The following is a 16438-nucleotide window of genomic DNA, read 5'->3' as shown; positions in this document are numbered from 1 at the left end:
ACAAAACCTGTGCATATCATTCCGGTATGAAAGGGCACACTATTGACGAGTGCCAGACATTGAAAGGTAAGATCCAAACATTCAGTGATAATAAGGTCATACAGGAAAAGGAAGCCGCACCCAATGTCCGCAACAATCCTCTTCCAGATCATAGGGGATAAGGGATCAATGTGATAGAAATTTATGAGGAGTGGGATCCCGAGGGATCAATTGGACTTATCAAAGAGGGTGACAATCCTAAGAATCCCGCAGTCACACTTAATCCTATTGTGGTCCAGGTACAGCTGCCAATTAAAGTTGAGGTAACCGCATCGGTTCCATTTGAGGTAGAGGTAACACCACCTGCAGCCACACCCATTCCATTTGAGGTAGAAATGGTCACACCATTCACAGTAACAGTAGCAACCACACCTCCTTTTAATTCCAACGCTATACCTTGGGATTACGTTGCCGATACTAGGCAAAAAAGAAAAGCAAAGATGGAAGAATTTGGTGCCGCACAAGGGATGACCAAACCTGGAAGGATCTATACACCTGAAAATTTGGGAAGGTCAAGCAGAGAGACTTCTACCAAACAACCTGTCATTGAAACTGGACCAGACGATTTTGGAGGAAAGTACAGGCGAGATAATACTCTGTCGTCGATCATTTAAACAAGACTCCCTCCCAGATATACATCCTGTTGCTATTGCAAAATTTGGAGGCTCATAGGAGTGCTCTAATGAAGTTGTTGAATGAAACTTATGTGCCCTACAATATCACTATGTGGAGAGATGGCCAACATGGTAGGGCAAGTACTGGAGAGTCACAAGATCACCTTCCACGAGGATGAACTACCGCCTGAAGGGTTAAGTCACAACAGGAAACTGCATATCACGGTACAGTTTGAATGCAAATTCATTGCCAGGGTCCTAATAGATGGGAGTTCAAGCTTCAATATTTGTCTATTGACTACTCTGAAAAGGTTGGGCAAAGATTTCCATGAGATACAGGCGGAAAGTATGAACGTGAAAGCATTTGATGGGTCTCAAAGGGCCACGATTGAGGAGATTAACCTTTGTCTGCAGATGGGACCAACTTGGTTCGATATTGAGTTCCAAGTACTAGACATATCCTCTACATACAATCTTCTATTGGGCCGACCTTGGATACATGCCGCTGGGGCTGTGGCTTCTACGTTGCACCAGGCTGTGAAGTTTGAATGGAACCATCAGGAGGTAATCATTCATGGAGATGGAAGTAACCCCATTTACACCAGTCAAACTATCCCGGTTATCGAGAATAAAAGAAGGCTAGTGGAGAAACTTATCACCACATTGAGCATGTCAACGCAATTGAGAAGGACAAGTGGTGGAGTAACAAAATAGAAAGCATACTGGCATGATCTTGGTATGAACCCGGCAAAGGGCTTGGGAAGAAACTCTAGGGCATTACCAAACCAATACAGTTGAAACGTCACGACACAACTTTTGGGTTGGGATATTCATATACCTGGCAAGAATATATTGATTGGTCGCCGCCATAGCGTGGTCTTTATTACCCTCTCGAGAAACCAGTGCCACATCTGAGTTAGACTTTTCACCAGGCCGATAGAATATAGGGATCTACAGAGGAAGAAGCTTTGGCTAGGCTATGGAACCTGTTTCTAGAAGACGAGGATATGGAATGCAGTGTGATAGTGGAGGAAGAGGCGTAAGAAGGCCTCACCATTCAGACTGTGGATAAGGGATTTGTTCTCAAGAATTGGACTGCCACACCATCTTGGGCCTGCCGAGTTCCTGGGTAGCTTGGAAATTAGCCTGACTTGTTTTAATAGCCATTCTAGGCATTTAAGATATTTTTAGTATTTTCTTTTAAATACGCATTTTGTTCTGAAATAATTGCTCGAGTAATCGAGTCGTACCTGTTTTGGATATTTTCAAATTTCATTAATGCATTACTATTTATTATTCATTATTATTTTTCACATTTTTAATCTACATCATTATTATTAGTTTCTTTGATAAACCGATGACTGTGAGATGTAATGAGACAACACAATATAAGGATAGTGAATAAGAAGAAGAGGACGAAATACCTGAGGAAATTGTCAGGGAAGTTGAGAATTTTGAGAAAAACCTAAGTCCAACCAGGACGAAACTGAGGCAATCAATTTGGGAGATTCCAAAACCGTCAAAGAGACTCTCAAAAGCATTCACCTATCGCCATCAGAAAAAGAAGAATACACGTGTTTCCTAAAAGAATATGAGGATATTTTTGCATGGTCATATGATGACATGACCAGCTTGAGCACATCCATAGTGGCTCATAAGTTTCCTACTAATCCAATATGTTCGCCGGTGAAACAGAAACTCAGAAAGTTTAACCCAGGAATGAGCCTAAAGATAAAGGAAGAAGTCACTAAGCAGATCAAAGCCAAAGTCCTCAGGGTAGTTGAGTACCCAACCTGGTTAGCCAACATCGTACCAGTTTTGAAGAAAGATGGGAAAGTAAGGGTGTGTGTTAACTATCGAGATTTAAATAGATCAAGCCCCTAGGATGATTTCCCGCTACCAGACGTAGAGAAAACGACCTTCATTACACCATGGGGAGTGTACTGCTACAAAATGATGCCATTCGGTCTAAAGAATGCTGGGTCTACCTACATGAAAGCCATGACAACCATCTTCCATGATATGATGCATAAGGAAATAGAGGTGTATGTTGACGACGTCATCATCAAATCTAAGAGGGCCGCAAATCATATAGCAGACTTGAGAAAGAGGTACAATCTAAAACTGAACCCCATAAAATGTACACTCAGGGTTTATGAAGGAAAGCTATGGGATTCATTGTCAGCCACCGAGGAATCGAGTTGGACCCATCCAAAGTTAAGGCTATCCAAGAATTACCACAACCAAAGAGCAAAAAGGACGTGATGATCTTCCTAGGACGCCTCAACTACATCAGCCGTTTCATAGCAAAATCTACAATAATATGTGAACCCATCTTCAAAATGTTGCTGAAGGATGCTGAAACCAGTTGAACCGAGGACTATCAGAAGGCTTTTGACAAAATCAAGGAATACATGTCTACACCGCCAATCCTAGTCCCTCCAGAACCTGGGAGACCTTTGCTACTATATCTATCCGTATTAGATGGAGCTTTCGGATGTGTTTGGGAAAACATGATGAGACGGGAAGAAAGGAGCAAGCCATATACTACTTGAGTAAGAAGTTCACACCTTATGAAGCACGATACTCTCTACTAGAACAAACTTGTTTTGCTTTGACTTGGACCGCTCAGAAATTGAGGCATTACTTCTATAACTATACACATACCTCATATCCAGGATGGACCTTCTGAAGTACATCTTTCAAAAGCCCATGCCAACTGGGAAGTTAGCTAAGTGGCAGATGTTGTTAAGTGTGTTCGATATCATCTATGTAACTTAGAAGGCGGTCAAAGGACAAGCATTGGAAGACCAACTTGGTAAAAATCTTGGGGGAAGAGAATACGAACCATTAAAACGTATTTTCCTGATGAAGAAGTATCAATCGTATGGGAGGACATTGTTGAAGCCTACAATGGTTGGAGAATGTTATTCAATGGGGCTGCAAACTTCAAATGATAAAGATACTACCATACTTGTATCATGTGCAAGAATTGATAAAGAGATTCACAAAGATAGAATTCAAACATGTGCCCAGAATTCAAAATGAGTTCGCAGACGCACTGGCCACCTTGTCATCAATGATACAACATCCAGATAAGAATTTCATCGATCCCATCCTGGTGAGGATTCACAATCAACTAGCTTACTGTGCTCATGTTGAAGATGAAACAGATGGAAAACCTTGGTTCCATGACATCAAAGATTATTTAGCGAAAGGAGAATATCCAAAACAGGCAAACCACACTCAGAAGCACACACTGGGAAGGTTGTCCAATCACTTCTTCCAAAGTGGAGGGACCTTGTATAGAAGAACTCTTGATATGGGGTTGTTAAGGTGTGTTGATGCAAATGAGGCTTCCAGATTTCTTGAGGAGATACATGCCGGAACTTGCGGACCACATATGAACGGTTTTGTTCTAGCCAAAAAACTACTCAGAGCTAGATATTTTTGGATGGCCATGGAAATATATTGCATCAGGTACCTCCAGAATTGCCACTAATACCAGGTATATGCATACATGATAAAGGTACCACCAAACAAGCTCAATTCAACAAGTGCACCTTGGACTTTTTCTTCGTGGGGAATGGACATCATTGGTCCGATCGAGCCCACCACTTCCAACGAACACCGGTTCATTTTAGTGGCTATCAACTATTTCACAAAATGGGTAGAGGTTGCATCTTACAAAGCTGTAACCACAAAAGTCGTCGCAGACTTTGTCAATGATCGTATTGTTTGCCGATTCGGGGTTCCCAAGTCCATTATCACTGATAATGCCGCCAATCTCAATAGTGATCTGATGAAAGCCATGTGTGAAACCTTCAAAATCAAGCACAAAAACTCCACAACATACATGCCTCAAATGAATGGAGATGTGGAAGCTACTAACAAAAACATCACGAAGATACTAAGGAAGATGGTAGAAAATAACAAACAATGGAATGAAAAGTTACCCTTTGCCCTATTGGGGTACTGCACTACGGTCCGCACATTCACTGGGCAACTCCCTATTTACTGGTTTAGGGTATCGAAGTTGTCATTCCAGCCGAGGTAGAAATTTCTTCTGTAAGGATCATACAAGAAGCCGAACTTAGCGATGCAAAATAAATAAGGAGCCACTATGAGAAACTAGCCCTCATAGATGGAAAAAGAATGAACGCAGTATGCCACGGTCAGCTTTATCAAAATAGAATTTCCAGAGCATTCAACAAAAGGGTCAGACCAAGAACATTCGCACCAGGGCAGCTAGTGCTGAAGTAAATTTTCACGCATCAGGATGAAGCCAAAGGGAAATTTTCACACAACTGGCAAGGCCCTTACATGATTCATCAGGTGCTAACAGGAGAAGCACTCATACTCGCAGAGATGGACAAAGAAATTTGGCCAAAACCTATCAATTCTGATGCAGTCAAGAGATACTATGTTTAGATTGTTTACATTTCTTCATCTAATGTAACTGAACTACGCTTGACCAGATTTCCGTTTAAGAGGGAATACGTAGGAAGCCTTGTGGATTCATTCACATCTTAATAAAATTTTCATTTTCGCAAAACCAGAAACTGGGGCAGAATTTTGAGGAGGACCCTAAAAATTCTAGAACGAGTCCAACCGACGCCATCATATACCAGAAGTCAGAAATCGGTTAAGTAACTGGGGCGGAATTTTAAGAAGGATTCTCAAAATTCCGGAGCTGATCCAACAAAATTCATTGCACGTAGAGCGACCAAAGGATCAAACTGGGGTAGAATTTTGAGGAGGACCCTCAAAATTCTAGTGCAAGGAAGGCGTAATGTCTCTAAAAGTGTTACAGTCACTAGTTCATCTAATTTACTTGATATTATATACCATTATGTTTCTAAAATAATTCTATTTCATCAAATAAGTGCATATTTTCCGAAAACTTTATTTCTATAGCAGCCTGGTGTTACCTGGGACGACTCGAACAAGGCTTCTAGAGCAAAGCAAGCGGACAAAGGCACGAACCAACCTCCCCTTACAAAACTCACGATTCTTCTTTTGATGTAGGCACTGTGAACATAACAGGAGTATTCACAAATATACACATATCAAAATCACTATCAGTCAGGCCACCAGATGAAAATATATCTCCAACTAGGAAATATTCTACTCATATTTGCTACTTGATCACTGCTTAAGGCTAAGCATTGCTTTCTCTTTGCATGAGACTAACCCCTGTCTCAAATCTTGCATAAGGCTAAGCACTGCCCTCTCTTTGCATGAGACTAAGCTCTATCTCGATCCTTGCATGAGGCTAAGCCCTACCTCCATATTTGAATAAGGCTAAGCACTGCCCTCTCTTTGCATGAGACTAAGCTTTGTCTCGATTCTTGCATGAGGCTAAGCCCTTCCTCTATATTTGCGTAAGGCTAAGCACTGCCTTCTCTTTGCATGAGACTAAGCTCCGTCTCGATCCTTGCATGAGGCTAAGCCATGCCTCCATATTTGCATAAGGTTAAGCACTGCCTTCTCTTTGTATGAGACTAAGCCCTGTCTCAAATCTTGCATGAGGCTAAGCCCTGCCTCCATATTCGCATAACGCTAAGCATTTCCTTCTCTTTGCATGAGACTAAGCCTTGTCTCAAATCTTGCATGAGGCGAAGCCCTTCCTCTATATTTGCATAAGGCTAAGCACTGCCTTCCCTTACATTAGACTATGCCATATCTAAAATCTTGCATGAGGCTAAGCCCTGCCTCCCTATTTGCATAAGGCAAAGCACTACCATCTCGTGAGATTACGCATTGTCTCCCTCTGCATAAGTGTTGCTCCATATTCAAATTTGCATTATCTTCTTTTCTCAGAGCTAAGCTCTACCCACAAACTATGCACGAGGTTAAGCATTGCCTTGTTATACCTTTGTTATAATGTCTCTGCACTTCATAGGCTGATATATAGCCAACTTGTCCAAAGACGTCATAGTCCGAAGGCATCATCCTCATAGCCTGAAGACACCATGTCATGGCCTGAGGATCTCTCAATACTACTCATCATCATTCAAAGGTGTCATGGTTCAGAGGCACCATTTTCATGCCCCGAGAACGTTATTTCATGGCCTGCGAATCTCTAATCTCATGATTCATGGCACGGGACGTCATGGTCTAAGGACGTCATCTTCACTGTCCCAAGACAACCTTCATGGTCCAAAGGGAATTTGCATCATGTTTAAATTCTCGAAATAATCTATATACTTGCATGCATCGTGTTTTAAGTTTGGTAGGAAGTCCAGTAGGTAACCGTTCTTCAAACAGGAGCAACCTTCGTTCCGGTTTCCGCTCATACCACTTACACTCTTCCATTTAACTGATTCTCATCAATTACCCACCTTGACTCTATGACTGTTTAGATATCTGCCCTATGATACATCTGTTACGCTTCAGACTCATATTCATAACTCAGCATAAACCCATCTGATAATATCCTCCCCAAAAAGGAACCTTTCCAAAACATACTACCATTGCTATAACAATTCCATCGGCTTCATTCACCGTTGGGTCCAGAAATACACATGGCCTGATTCATGTAAAACCAGGGATATGTAGGCAGCTCAGAGACCAGGGTGTGGCCTATATTTTTCAAAACACCCCTCCATTGGTCAAAATTGGTTACCATTTCTTTATCTGACAACTCTTTTATCCTTCCCGGGTAAAGAGGGACAGCTGTTGATACCCAATTTTTCCCTCATATATTTTTAACATGCATATATATTTTCAAAAATAGTGCACATGCATTTACAAACATGCACAAGTATTTCTATAATTTTTTCCATAATTTTAAAGGCTTTCAACCAATTTATTTCTCCGTTTTTACTATACAAATATCTTATAATTATACCTCATATTATTTTTATGATGATTTAAACATCTAAATTCATCATTTATGCCCAAATAGGGCTTAAATATTTGTTTACCTTGAAAATGATAATTACAATTAGATTTGATTTTGTCATTCTAAAAATATGTGATTTATTTTTATGCTAGATGTTGGGCAGTAGATGCTAAGTGTGAGACTAAAAAATAAGATAAGAACTCGAAAGCAGTATGTTTAGGCAAACCGAGTGGTTGAAAATCGGGGACTCGAGCCAAGTTATATGGGGCCTCGAGGTCGAGCTAGATATTGTGATGTGGGTAGCCGATGAAGGACTGACAGTTTTAAGAGCTTTGATGAAGGCTCTTCATGATCAATAATAAGCAATAAATAAAGAATAATTAATGAAATACAATAAATGTAAGCAATCAATGTAAGTAATAGAATAAAGGGAGAATGTGTTTAAGTTAGAGAGCATAGAATGTTCTTGTTCTTATATTGAATGTTGTATGTTATATTTTCTTACAAAATGACAAGGGTCCCCTTTATATATGAGGGGGAATCTCAACATAGTACAAATGCATTTATTACAAAGATATATGGCTGGTACAACCATTTAATGCCACGGTACGAGCTCATACTAGCCTAATAGACTTGGTCAACCTAAGACGTGCCTTGGAAACTTCCTATGTTCCCATCATAACTATCGATCTGCCCTTCCCCGAGGTCAAACGTTGATAAAACCTCGGGGTTGAACCTCGACCATAGTCTCGAGCCTTTGGAGACATGCCTACGAAACATCATAATGACTATAAAATCGGACCCTCTGAATTTTACCGCATATAGATAGTCCCCGTGTTTCTTAGAATAAAAATGACAAGAAACGGTCTTAAGTTCTCACCTCTCCGATACTACCCCCGTGACATCAGCCTATCACAACGTTAAATTCCATGACTCAAAAGACTATGCAGAGGTCGCTATCAACATGACTATCGAGAAGTCCATGAATCGCTATTGGTTCAACCTTTCCACTTCCCAAACGCTTCCCATGTGGCTTCTATAAATATCTCAACCGTTTTGTCATTCATACTTTACAACTCCTTCAATATTTTATAGCTAAGTTCACCATCTTTTGCATTCTTCTCCCTTCTGCACTTTCTTCTTCTCTTTCCTTCCTAGCAAACCCCTCTTTTTCATAGTCATGGCAGAACCTCTAAAACAGTACCTCAAAAGGAGGGCACCACCTCCTCGTCACGCCCATCGAAGGGAAAACCAAAAGTACCCCCAACTATCGAGAAGTGTACCCCTACCAAATTTAATACTGTATCCAATTTTTCTGTCGAAAATCCCCTTGCTACACCAGGCCGATGTGAGCACGTGTCTCGGTACATCAGCGTGGTGACCAATACGAATAGAGTGAAGAAAAACTGCCGATGAGGGTAGGCAGCGTTAGTTGAAATACCCAATTATGGGGAGAGCATAGTAGACCATAAAGCTGGCTTTCTCAGCATATATACATACCCATTTACTTTAGGCCCCGTAAATTCTTCGAATCCTTCTTCCCCGTTGATAGATCTAGCGATTCTCGATTTCTGCCATGAGTACCGAGTGACACTCGGTCAGATTTATCCTTCTACCTAGAGGATTGTTCATATGCTTCGGTACTTTTCCAACCAGGTCGAGGGCATGACCTTCACCCTCAATCCCTTGGTTAGATTATACAGCCCTCGTCTATTCCAGGGTTTGATCAAGCGTCATCCTCGATCCGCGAGGCCATTCTTTTCGAGCATCGATGAGGACAAGGATCGGGGGTGGATGAGTCGGTTTGTCTGAGTGAGGACCTCGGACATTATCCCGGCTAATAGGATGCCATTCCCGGATTAGTGGAATATGAACCGTAAGTGCCCCTACCTCGAGCATATTTTGTTGCCTTTTCATCCCCTTATGAAAAAATGATCTTCTTTTGATTAAGCAACCACCATTTGGTATCGTGGCATGGTTCAGAACCTATCGGAATGGATCAAACAGTTGGATTCCGCTTTCCATTATCTTGATCGTTCTTGGCGCGACTTGGCCAAAACGCGGTGGCAAGCCAAGAATCATAGTATTCTCTTTACTGCTATCTTCACCATGCTTCCTTATGAGTATCTTTTATTGTGGTAAGTTTGATGTATCACACTTGTGTAGTCCTCGGGGATGTAGTGTTGATGAGACTGTCTCCTGATGGTGAGGAAGGGACCTCGAGGCCCGATAAGGGCAAGAAGAGGAAGAAAGAGGCGTCGGCGGTGTCTCCCAAATCGGAGAAACCTAAAGTTCAAATGCCTCGAACTGATGCCAAAATCTCGACTTCTGCTGCTATGGCAAGTCCTCGTGCCGAGGATGAAGGTGATGCTGATGATGAATGTCTTTTGGTACAAAGGACGAGAGGAGGTGCAGATGCTCCGCAATTTGGTGGGTAGAAAATCGCCGAATCGGGGGTAGTCGATATAGACCAAACCCGTACTGAGGAGACCCTCGAGGAGGGTGCGGGCATAGTCCCCGAGTTCCAAGTCGAACATGGTACAATCCATGCCGATGATTCCGCTGCTAGTGATTCTGGAGGGCCTGAACCCGAAGCTTCTCGGGGGCGAGATGAGACCATTAGAGAACTTAATGCCCTGGGTTACTTTAATTTGGGCCATTCGTACTCAACGGGGGAGTTCTGGGATGCACAAGACTCAGCTGCTGTCGATATAGGGGCTTCCCATAAAGGGGAAGATGTGATCGAAAGCCTTCTCAATGGTGTCGATGAGGACATTGACCTTAATGCTCCCATCTCTCTTGAGGAGGTGGAAAGGTTTCAACAACAAGTGATATTCTCTGGCATATTTTTAGTGATTCAAATTTTTGCCTTTGTTTTTCTAACTTCCCTACTCTATTGCAGGCTAAGAGAATGTACGACCATGCCTTTTCTAGGCTTCTAGACAAGCTTTCGTGTTGTAGGAAGGAGATCGAGAAGCTCACCTCGGAGCTAAAGGAGTCAAAGGCCTCCTCTTCCCAAACGGGGGAGGAGTTGAGCAGGCTTCGGGTGAATTTGGAGGGAGTGCGTCAGAAAAGGGCTGGCCTTGATGAGCAGGTATCACAGTATCCATGAACTTATCTTTTATTATTCTTATAATTTGATGCTTATCGACTTATTTTTTTTCTTTGTAAATCGGGCAAAAAGATGCCCTCGTGGGGCAACTTCAGGAAGAGGTTGCTGCCAAGGATGCGGAGATCCTTGAGCTGAGGAGGCAAAATGAGGCCGTGACCTCAGAGAGAGACCTTTTGCGGAAAGATTTGTCATCAATCCAGGGTCTCTTTCGGAGTGCTCAAAAGGATGCTGCGGTACTTTTTGCGGCCAAGGCTACGGCCGAGGAAAATGCGTCTTCATACATGAAAGATGCCGCTACTGCTAATGAACGAGCCCGAGAGATACAGAGAAGTCCGAGTAGAAGCTAACTCGGGCCATTGCTTACGCTCGTTCAAAGGCAAGGAGGCAAGCTCTCGAGGAAGCAAGCGCTAAAGGCACCGATCTCTCAGCTGAGATTGAGGAAGCTCGAGACTTGGAGAAAGAATCGACATTCTCGGCCACTTCGGATGAGGGGTCCAGATATGATCAAAAGAGTAGTGATAGCGAAGAATAGACCCGCGTCGTCTTCCTTTCTTTTTTGTGTATTACTTTCGCGGGGGAAAAGGTCTTGTAAAGGCACCCCTTGTAAATATATTTTTGGCAATGTAAGAAAATTTTTCTACTTCAAGTCTTCGAATTTATTTTCAACTCTTATGTAAAGTTAGTCTGTTGAATTTTGATGTTGGCTCTTCGGAGCCCATACTTGGAGTAATCGGGACCCTCGAGATCGGGCACTATCGCGAGATTAGGTCGATAGCTTTTTAGAATCAATGCTTGTAATAACAAAAATCCTCGGGATCTCAATGGATCCCGAGCATTGTGTGGTAGTATCATTTATTTTCCACGGATGTGAAGCGATCGGAGTGGTCCCACCGGTACACTTCTTTAAAAATGGCACTGACATGGTCAGAATCAATTGGCCTTCAGATAGGCGAACAATCGCTGCTTGCTCTATATATGCATTTGCTTATTTCTTATCTGAAGACTCCTCTACTTTGAGTAACTATCACTTTCATAGAGCTCTTTTTATGCTAGTTCTCTAACCATTTCAAAAGCTTTCACCTAATCCTTTACCTTCTTTTTTCTTATTTTATCATAGCCATGACTGCTACGTCTAAACCCGTTCACCAAGGAGAGGAGAGTTTCGCCTCAGCTTCGAGCTCAATCGGTGGTACACCGCCAGTATCTGGTGAGCTAACCTCAAGGTGCTTTGTCACGATGAGGTACTTTGCGTCAGAGATACCTCCCAATGTTCAGGGCCATCGGGAGCATGCATCGAGGTTTATTTCCTTAATAGGGGAGGAACACCTCGAGGCAGTTAGAAAGGACTGCAGATGGGGAGAAAAATAGCAGGTACCTTCCCTGGAAGAGAGCATCATGGCTTATGTCGAGGGGTTTTTGAATATATATACATACCCCTTTACGTTGGGCCACCTCAATAGAGTTGTGCTCGATTTGTAGGAGATGTCGGGTTACCCTGGCACAGGTTCATTCGTCGTTTTGGAGGATAGTGCTGATGATAAGGTATTTTGCAGATAAAGCTGGGCTCGAGTTCACCCTCAGTCATCTTCTTAGACTATACCGGCCCTTGCATAATCAAGGCCTGATTACTCTACGATGTTTATCCACTCGTCCCTTTGTTGCCAACAATGAAGAAGATGGGGACCGAGGGTGGATGAGTCATTTCATCTGAGTGCGGACTGTCGATATTATCCCCATAGAGTTCCTTCCACTTCCTGAGAAATGAAACTTCACACGTAAGTGGTACACTTGTGTTCTTATTATTTTTGCCCATGGTGAAGGCGTACTCTATAAAGATGCTTTCTTTTTCTTTTTTTTTTGCAGCAATCCCATGGATGCCACACGAGGTTCCAGACCTGGCAGATTGGTCTCGAAAACTGGCAGCTTGCTCGACTTACGATGAGCGTAAGTGGCGAGGTCTGGCCAAGGGTAGATGGGAGGCATAACATCACGGTACGTGGTGTGTGGCTTGCTTTCTTTGAAAGGTACTTTCTTTGATGTGTACTAATTCCGTCACCGCAGGCATTGGAGAATTTTCTGAGATGAGGTCGTGCCCCCTTGGGGAGGAGGAAGAATCGTCGGCTTTGGGGTCAAGGACTAATAACAAACGGAAGGAGTCCTCGAAGGACGAGGGTGCTCATAGCGAGGCAAGCCATGCTCAAGGCTCAAAGAAGATGTATCTGCTGATCCTGCGGCATCTGAGGCTTCTAGCCTTGGAAAAGTGGTTCCTCTCTTGAAGCCGTCTTCATTTCCCACCGAAGGTACTTAGAGGGATACAGGTGTTCAGTCGGTGTCCTCGCCCCCCGTCAAAGGTACATCAAGGGATGTTCGAGACCAGGGGCTGCCTAAATCAAGCGGCGACTCGAGCGACCATGTCCCCACCGAGATCGGTTCAACTGGGGCCAGTGAGACCAGGCCAGTAGGTGCACGCTCAACCTTTGAGGAGGCTCAACGGCTTTGTTCTGTGGTGAGCTTTGGTCAACTTTGTTGATCTTCTGATTTTACATTTTTGTTTTCTCATTGATCTTCTTTTTCATAGGCCTTTGACAAGCTCAAGTCTGAGCTACTCCACTGGGAAGCTCGGTTAAGGAAAGCCTGTGAAGGGGAGAAATCCCTCAGGATTATTTATGGTGAAAGGGGAAAAGAATTGAGGCACCTTCGATACGAGGCAAATCAAAGCCTGAACTATGAAAGCCACCTTGAGAAATAGGTTACTTTTGCTCCGAGGGAATGCATGCTCCTTCTTCTATCCTCAGAGATTAATATTTTCATACCTCAGTTGTAGAGCAAGACAAAGGATTTGGAATGCCTTTAGGGAGAGATTGGCCAGGCCAAGCATGAATGTAACAAGCTAAGGGCTAAGATAGATGCCCATGTTGCGGCGAAGAAGAATGTTCTGGCCAAGGTTTTTGCCCTCGAGGTGCAGCTCCAGAACACCCGTGAAAATAGCTCAGTTCAGATGAGCATGATTGCAAGGCTCGAGTTTGATTTTTTGGAGATGAAGGCCAAGGTCGTGGATGCCCTGGCTGAAGCTGAAGAGATTTGGTGTAAGGCCAACAAGAAAGTGGTCGTCTATTTAAAAGACATTGTCGAAGCTTGGGCTGAGCTGAGAGGGGTTTCTGATCAAGAGAACAGAAGCAATGAATATGCTCGGTGTAAATTGCGGAGGGAAACCCTCAAAGAGATTCACGCTAGGGGCTTCGATCTCTCGGAAGAGATAGTGTAGGCCAAGGCGGATGAATACGACACAAAATTCCTCATATCTGATGCCAAAGATAATGGAGAAGGGGCTGTTGGGGTCACAATCCTCGAGGGGAAAATAGACTAGGCCTTTTTTTTCTTCTTTTTGATTCTTTGTATAGTGTTCTTAGAGAACTTTGTAAATGCAGCCTTGCATTGTTTCATACATGCATATATGTAAAGAAACCTTTCGATTTTCTCCTTCCTTGAATTTTTATTTGCTCGTGTATGTCTTTCTTTGTCTTGAGTTTTGACGTTTTGTCACTGATTTGCCAGACCAATTGGCCTTTGAGGTAAAATCTCTTAGGTTTGTTAATCCCATAGGTTTGCAAATCGACCCTGAGGCTTGCCCTTAGGTTAGCAAATCGACCCTGAGGCTTGTTGGGCTGGCTCGTAGGCTCTTACGTATTTTCCCTTAGGCATTTTTAGTTAACTGTTTCGGGCTCAGTCTTCGAGTCGGATTTCGACTCGGCTCATTGACCCTTATTTTTTGAGTTTTAAGATGGCTCCTAGGCTCTTACGTGTTGGGTCGGTACGACCTTTGATTTTAAGCTGGTGATAGTGGCTCTTATGTATTGGGTTGGTACGACCTTTAATTTTAAGCTGGCGATAGTGGCTCTTACATATTGGTTCGGTATGACCTTTAATTTTAGGTTGGCGACAATGGCTCTTACGCATTGGGTCTGTACGACCTCTTATATAGGCTTTATTTTTCCCTCGCTAAAGACTCTTTGAAGTTTTTGTATTCACCCGACTCTTCGAGGGTTCGATAAGAACCTCTATTGTGAGCCATTATGTAGTGACAAATGAGCACCTCGGGAGGTTTCACTCGATGGCTGAACTGTTTCGAAGCCCATTGTTTGGAGCTGATATGATCGAAACTCTTTTGCTTATGCCAAGGGTAGCCTGATTAACCGGTTCTTTTCTAAGCATTTCTAAGTAATTTGAGGCCTCTGATTTTATAGCGACAATTGGGCATCCCCGAGTCATGTGAGTTTGGCTGGTATAGCCTTGTGATCGTAGTCATTGTATTTGGCCGGAGCCTTTTAGTCCCCGAGTGAAGTAGTTTCGGCATTTACATCGAGGGTATGCCTTTTAGGGGTATTACAAGTTCGAATGTATAGCCTCAACTTTAAGATCGGGACTATGCCTTTCGTAAGGTCTTACAAATTTTAACATGCCTTACTTGAGGTCTTATAGATAAGTTACTTGGTACAAGTATGGTTCATGCCTTGCTTGAGATCTTACAGATAGGTTACTTGGTACAAGTATGGTTCATGCCTTGCTTGAGGTCTTACAGTTTTGGTGTTGCCTTATAGAGGTTGTCACACCTCCTTTTTACTGCCCTAGAGGGGATATAAGGGAGTTGTTCCAATTAAAGTGACATTAATCGAAATAGAATTATTTTATTTAATTTGTTAGAGTTGCCACCTGGAATAATTTATTTGTTGGTGTCCCAAGTCACCAGTTTATTTTTAAATCCCAAATCGAGGAACTTTTTTGACTTTATTTAAAAGTCTGTGAACCAGAAATTCTAGATACAAAATTCTATTAACCTAGGAGAAGGTGTTAGGCATTCCCGAGTTCCGTGGTTCTAATACGGTCGCTTAAACAATTAATAATTGGCCTATTATCTGATTTACTACACGTTTTAAACCTATTGTGCATTTTTAACCTTATAGCCGCTTTAATTATTTTTATAGAATTATTCTGGAAAAAGTCACGATTGTCGTACACTTGTTTGTTTGATACAAAGTGTGAATCATGTCACGGGAACTGTACTCACGATCTACATCATGTTTAATTTATTAAAGTTATTAGAAACTGTGGTCGGGTCACATAAATGTACCCCCAGATTTGGAATTAGGTATCACAACTACGTCATGGGAACCGTACCCGTAGCTATGAGGATTTTGTTATAAACGCGCCTAAAAAAACTACGAATGTTCACAATATTTTTTACACTAAGTTATAATATTAATGTGAGGGCCATATATTAGGTGATTCAATTGTGAATGACACACCTCGATTTATTTTTGAATGATTGTACCCAACTAAAGCGAACTAAGGATGTTCATATTTAAAACTAATTTGAAATTAGTATAAAGCTATAGACCCATTAGGTTATTTTTTCAGGGCCAAACCAACATTGAAGCTGTATTAGGCTCAGAATTAAGCCCAAAAATGAAAGAGATTCAAGGCCTTTTGCTACAAATTTAGCTAATAGGGGCCAAACTAGCTCATTGATAAGCTATTTCTATCGAGAACAAGTATACATGAAGATGATCAGCAAACATGAACATTAAACAGTCCTTACAGAGAATTATAAGTCAAATGGAACTCCACATATGCATCACAGTTCACACAAGAATTTGCCAAACAAACATGATGTTAAGTGAAAAGTCGGCTATCCCGCTAATAAATTCAGCAAGAAAACAAACCAAAGATATCCAGCAACCTCCAAGGTTCCTTCTTACAAGTCAAAATAATCTCATCACAAAGAAGTAAATAGAAAAACCCAAGATAGATATTAGATACAATACCAAG

The 16438-nt window shown here is 42.3% G+C and overlaps 1 protein-coding gene across 1 annotated transcript; it reads left to right on the top strand.

Annotated features, from left to right (window-relative positions):
- The first annotated feature begins 773 nt into the window (after window positions 1–773).
- LOC138870661 (uncharacterized) lies at window positions 774–13877 on the top strand. The gene is made up of 10 exons (XM_070148487.1): window positions 774–999; window positions 9667–9890; window positions 9939–10307; window positions 10403–10594; window positions 10708–10948; window positions 11730–11819; window positions 12476–12556; window positions 12674–12798; window positions 13191–13319; window positions 13467–13877. Exons 1-10 carry the CDS (start codon window positions 774–776, stop codon window positions 13875–13877), a joined length of 2088 nt encoding a protein of 695 aa, XP_070004588.1.
- The last annotated feature ends 2561 nt before the right edge of the window (window positions 13878–16438 follow it).

This window comes from Nicotiana sylvestris, chromosome 6 (genome assembly GCF_000393655.2).
Source record: "Nicotiana sylvestris chromosome 6, ASM39365v2, whole genome shotgun sequence".
Classification (NCBI taxonomy): domain Eukaryota; kingdom Viridiplantae; phylum Streptophyta; class Magnoliopsida; order Solanales; family Solanaceae; genus Nicotiana; species Nicotiana sylvestris.
This window is presented reverse-complemented; position numbering and strand designations above follow the sequence as displayed.

Bases quoted from the DNA above. Each gene is read 5' to 3' on its own strand.
- LOC138870661 (XM_070148487.1), top strand. From the start codon at position 774: ATGGCCAACATGGTAGGGCAAGTACTGGAGAGTCACAAGATCACCTTC. The intron at 9,891-9,938 runs GTACAAAGGACG...TTTGGTGGGTAG, and splicing joins CTGATGATGAATGTCTTTTG to AAAATCGCCGAATCGGGGGT. The intron at 13,320-13,466 runs GCAAATCAAAGC...GAATGCCTTTAG, and splicing joins TGAGGCACCTTCGATACGAG to GGAGAGATTGGCCAGGCCAA.